General features: G+C 33.2%; 1 protein-coding gene across 1 annotated transcript; it reads right to left on the bottom strand.

The window, feature by feature from the left end:
• Nucleotides 1-3,201: 3,201 nt before the first annotated feature.
• LOC106879392 (uncharacterized) lies at nt 3,202-3,864 on the bottom strand. Its single transcript, XM_014928926.1, has one exon. It carries the CDS (start codon nt 3,862-3,864, stop codon nt 3,202-3,204), a length of 663 nt encoding a protein of 220 aa, XP_014784412.1.
• Nucleotides 3,865-4,237: the final 373 nt, after the last annotated feature.

Genomic DNA, 4,237 nt, shown 5'->3' with positions numbered 1-4,237 from the left:
TATCAGGGCTTTGCACTCACGATTTCGCGATCGTGGTTTCGATTCCCAGACCAGGCGTTGCGTTGTTTTATTGAACAAACACTTCATTTCACGTTGCTCTGCGACCATATCGACATCTAACATGTAGCACATAGTGCACTCGTACAGATAATATCGATTTAATGGAGGGAGTTAGCTTATGTGTACACAAGCATATGATTACCATAAACAAATCGTCTATGTGGTTGAACCCTGATATGTCGTTGAACGACTGGATACTCCGTGAAATGTATATATATATATGTATAAATATTCTATGATTATAATCAGTACCTCGCCTCGAAAGTCTTCTCAACTACCATAAAAATCTCTGTGACAATAAAACACTTTTTTTATGTAGGCAAAAAGAAAAATGAGGAATCCACATGACTTCGGTTAATCAGAGACGTGTTTCGAACTCAAAGTAAATTATATTTACCTATTGTTCTCCTCAGTGTAATACTCCGAATTATAAATTTGTAAGTGTTAGGATTAATTACGTACGCGACTAAAAGTCATCGCATAACCGATATTCAACCGAACTCCCAAAACTATACAGCTAAATGTGATACATATTTATCTTTTATACCCACGTGTGTGTGTGCGTGTATGTATATATATAAATATATATACATATCTGTGTGTGTGTGTGTGTGTGTGTGTGTGTGTGTGTGTGTGTGTGTGTGTGTGTGTGTGTGTGTGTGTGTATGTGTGTGTGTGTATTTAAGCAAAAATTTAGATTCAGATGAATATGGTAATTAAGCTGAGGCACTAGAATTTAGCACGGTATTGTCCATACAATTTCAAAGTAAGGTGATTAAAATCCAATTAAAATCATTTTATAATTAGCTTTTATCTATTCGTAAAATTAAGCTAATCTTTGTATCTCTATAAATTCATCCTTAGCTTATATAAAATTATACTGGTCTAGTTTTATATATGCTACTTATAAAAAAGTAGTTATTACTTATAAAAAAAACTGTTTAGATTATGATTTTATTAATATATATTTAGCATGTTCTTTTACGTCAATATCCCTTTATTAATTCCAGTATATACCAATTAATCAATATTCACAGACACCATCTGATGAGTTATTATTTTAGTGTATATTATATATAAATATTAAACTATTCCTGGATAATTTATTTTCCTTCCTCTATTAAAAGTTTGGTATATACTCAAAAGTATTCATAAATTTCTATCCTTTTGTTATAATATTCTTCTTAATAACTCTCTGAATAGCCCTAAACTCTACCTGCATAAAATATAGCAGCATTGTTTAAAATATTCAACTATAGTACTACATAAGACTTCCCGTTTCATTATCAATGGTCTGCTAGTCGACGACCCCCTTAATTGTTAGTTTACCATACCTCATGATATTGCTTCTAAGAAATCTTGATTTTTATGACTACACCAACTATGATTTTTGCCTGCTCCCTCAGCCCTACATATAACAGATGCTGCCCTTTATTCTATCAGCCTCAGATATACAAAGATTTGATAAACTAGTCTATAAATTAAACCTGACCCCATAAAAACAAAAAAAAATCAGTGACAGGCAGAGTCTTCTTGATAACTTAGTAATTTCTATTCTGAAGTGGAGATAGCATGTTCTTTGTCTACCTCATTAACTTCTTGGAGATTTTAGGTATAATTATAGTAATGTGTCCATCTGTTCTAATTCAATTAAATTCTATGTCTTGTGCGCTGAGGATTGCTCTGCATTTTAAATTGATATAATGATTGCATTGTTCAATTGAATGGAGTTGCATGAAACGATCGTACTGCATTGCCTCTGGTTATCCTTGTTGCTTATTTTGATACACTCACCCACACAAACACACACACACATACATACACACATACACACACACATATATATATAGGCAAATGTGTTGTAGAAACTGCGCCTAAACTTGTAATTGTTTAAAATAAAATTATTTACATATATACCAAATTAGTTTCAGCAATATTATTCATTTATCAATGGTAAAAGTTCAAAATTATGAAATAGACAACTGAAAATGTTCATAACAAATTTAGATTTATGAATTAGAGAAACATGTTCAGAAATTACGATGTTGACAAGTTTAAATGTTCATAAGAAACAAAGTCACAAATACGCATGCTTAAATATATCTATATATATAATTCAACCACGGTAGTGCTTGAATATATTCTTAAGTCCACCATTTCGTCAATCGCAGCAGCTTCCAAGCTTCACCACTAATTTGGTTCTCAACTAAATTGTAAACTCTTAATAGTGTTAAGAGGCCACCTCCTCAGCTACACTTTAGCATAAATAGTTTGAAATTTGGTTCAGTAGAAAAAAAATATATCTGCGACCTCAAGGGGGCACTAAGGCAGATATTCATCATCAATTAACATTAATTTTTAAATTTCAAATTAAAAGTATACTTTTCTTAGACTTAAATGATAGAAAAATGTATGAAGTATTCAGAATCGCTAGTCGCATTGAACAAATTTAGGAGAAAAAGAGTTATGAGGTAAAATATTACGAAATTCCATGTAAGTTAGTAAGGAAATAAGGGAGTAACACTTCAGCAATTATATTGAAACTATGCATCAAATCGTATGAATGTACAAAGCTCATCAGTGTTAGGAGTGATAGACAAGAAATGAATATCATCATAATTTCAGTCATACTGAGTTAAGAGGGGAGAAAACAAGTGAGAAATGAAGATAGTAGAACAAGCGATTTGGTCTACAGCTTCTTTGATCCTCTTTCCGTTGTGTTTAGGGAAATTTGTACCATCGATAAATAAAAAAATATTGTTGAAACTAGCTTGGTATATATTTAAATAATTTTATTTTAAACAGTTACAATATTTCCAAGTTCAGGTGCATTTTCAACAACAAATTTGCCTATATGTTTTTCCTGCGTGAAAATACACCTATTTTGTAATGTGTGTGTGTGTGTGTGTGTCTGTCTGTCTGTGTATAATATTTATATACATATATATACATACATATATACACTAGCTGAATACCCCGGCATCGCCCGGGTTACTGCTGTTCTTATTCAGGTTAGTAAACAATAAATATAAAGATATATATTCATAACTATTTCAAAATGTCTATATTACATTTTTATAAATATCCAAATTGTAACGATAACAGAATTTAGAACTGAACATCTGTCAATCTTGAAGCACTTCAGGGTAAACAATATTCATTGTGTAACTTTTTTATTGGTGTCGAAATGAATAAATTGTTGCTGCTTCCAACTCGCGCGCAAGCAACATAGAGATGGCCATGGGAGAAGCATGCACTAGAGAGACCAAGTGCAACTGTCTTGAGGGATTGACCGTGTGGTTTGTTATTCGAAATACCAAAACTTAGTCTGACTCGAAGCTGAAGCGTCTTAAATTCGAATGGAACACCTGTAGGTATAAGAGGAATTTTGAGAATGAAGGCATTTTCTCCTTTGTGAGTACCTGTGATGATTGTTGCCTTTAGGACACGGGACATCATTAAAGTAACAATTAAGCGAGTTCCATAGCACAGGTAAGATTGGTCAAGATTCTTTAGCAACCTAATGGCAGCACCCAGTTTTAGCGTCAAGTTATGCGGTGGCATCCCAGTGGGTTTAAGTGTGTTCAGAAGTTCAAACGACCTGATCTTGATCGACTGTTGGCAATTAATGGAAAAGTCAATTCTGATGTATCTTAACTTTTGAAGAAGTTTTTGATTGAGTTTATCAAACATTTCATTAGTTGGAGCTAGTATAGCTCTTTCATATAACCAGTTTACATCAGTGTAATTGACAGATAAATTAAGAAATACTTTCTCCATAAGATCCCTAAGAGAAAGTATCATTTGAACGCATGTAATTTAATTTAGCTGAAGTCATGAGTTGATGTGACTTGTAAGCTGAAGTTTTTTCACATGTCTCCAAAGCTACGATTTTTTGAAGCATGCATTGCTCATCATCTTTTGATCCTTTGGGGATAACTGGCAACATTTGACGAAAATCACCTTCAAGAAGAACTGCTACTCATCCCATCAGCTTGCTATTGTTATTTTTTTAGGTCTTGGCGGGTAAGGTCAAGTACCTCTGGCGCTCCATGATGTGACAGCACACTCATTCCAAACCGTGATGCAAGTTTGTTGGAGAGCAGTTGTCATTGCAGTGTTTTCGGAAATGCTGCACATTTGAAATTCTTTCATTGCAAGATTTAGAGGGAGTTTG

Source organism: Octopus bimaculoides, chromosome 7, assembly GCF_001194135.2.
Source record: "Octopus bimaculoides isolate UCB-OBI-ISO-001 chromosome 7, ASM119413v2, whole genome shotgun sequence".
Taxonomy (NCBI): domain Eukaryota; kingdom Metazoa; phylum Mollusca; class Cephalopoda; order Octopoda; family Octopodidae; genus Octopus; species Octopus bimaculoides.
This window is presented reverse-complemented; position numbering and strand designations above follow the sequence as displayed.

Bases quoted from the DNA above. Each gene is read 5' to 3' on its own strand.
- LOC106879392 (XM_014928926.1), bottom strand. From the start codon at position 3,864: ATGATACTTTCTCTTAGGGATCTTATGGAGAAAGTATTTCTTAATTTA.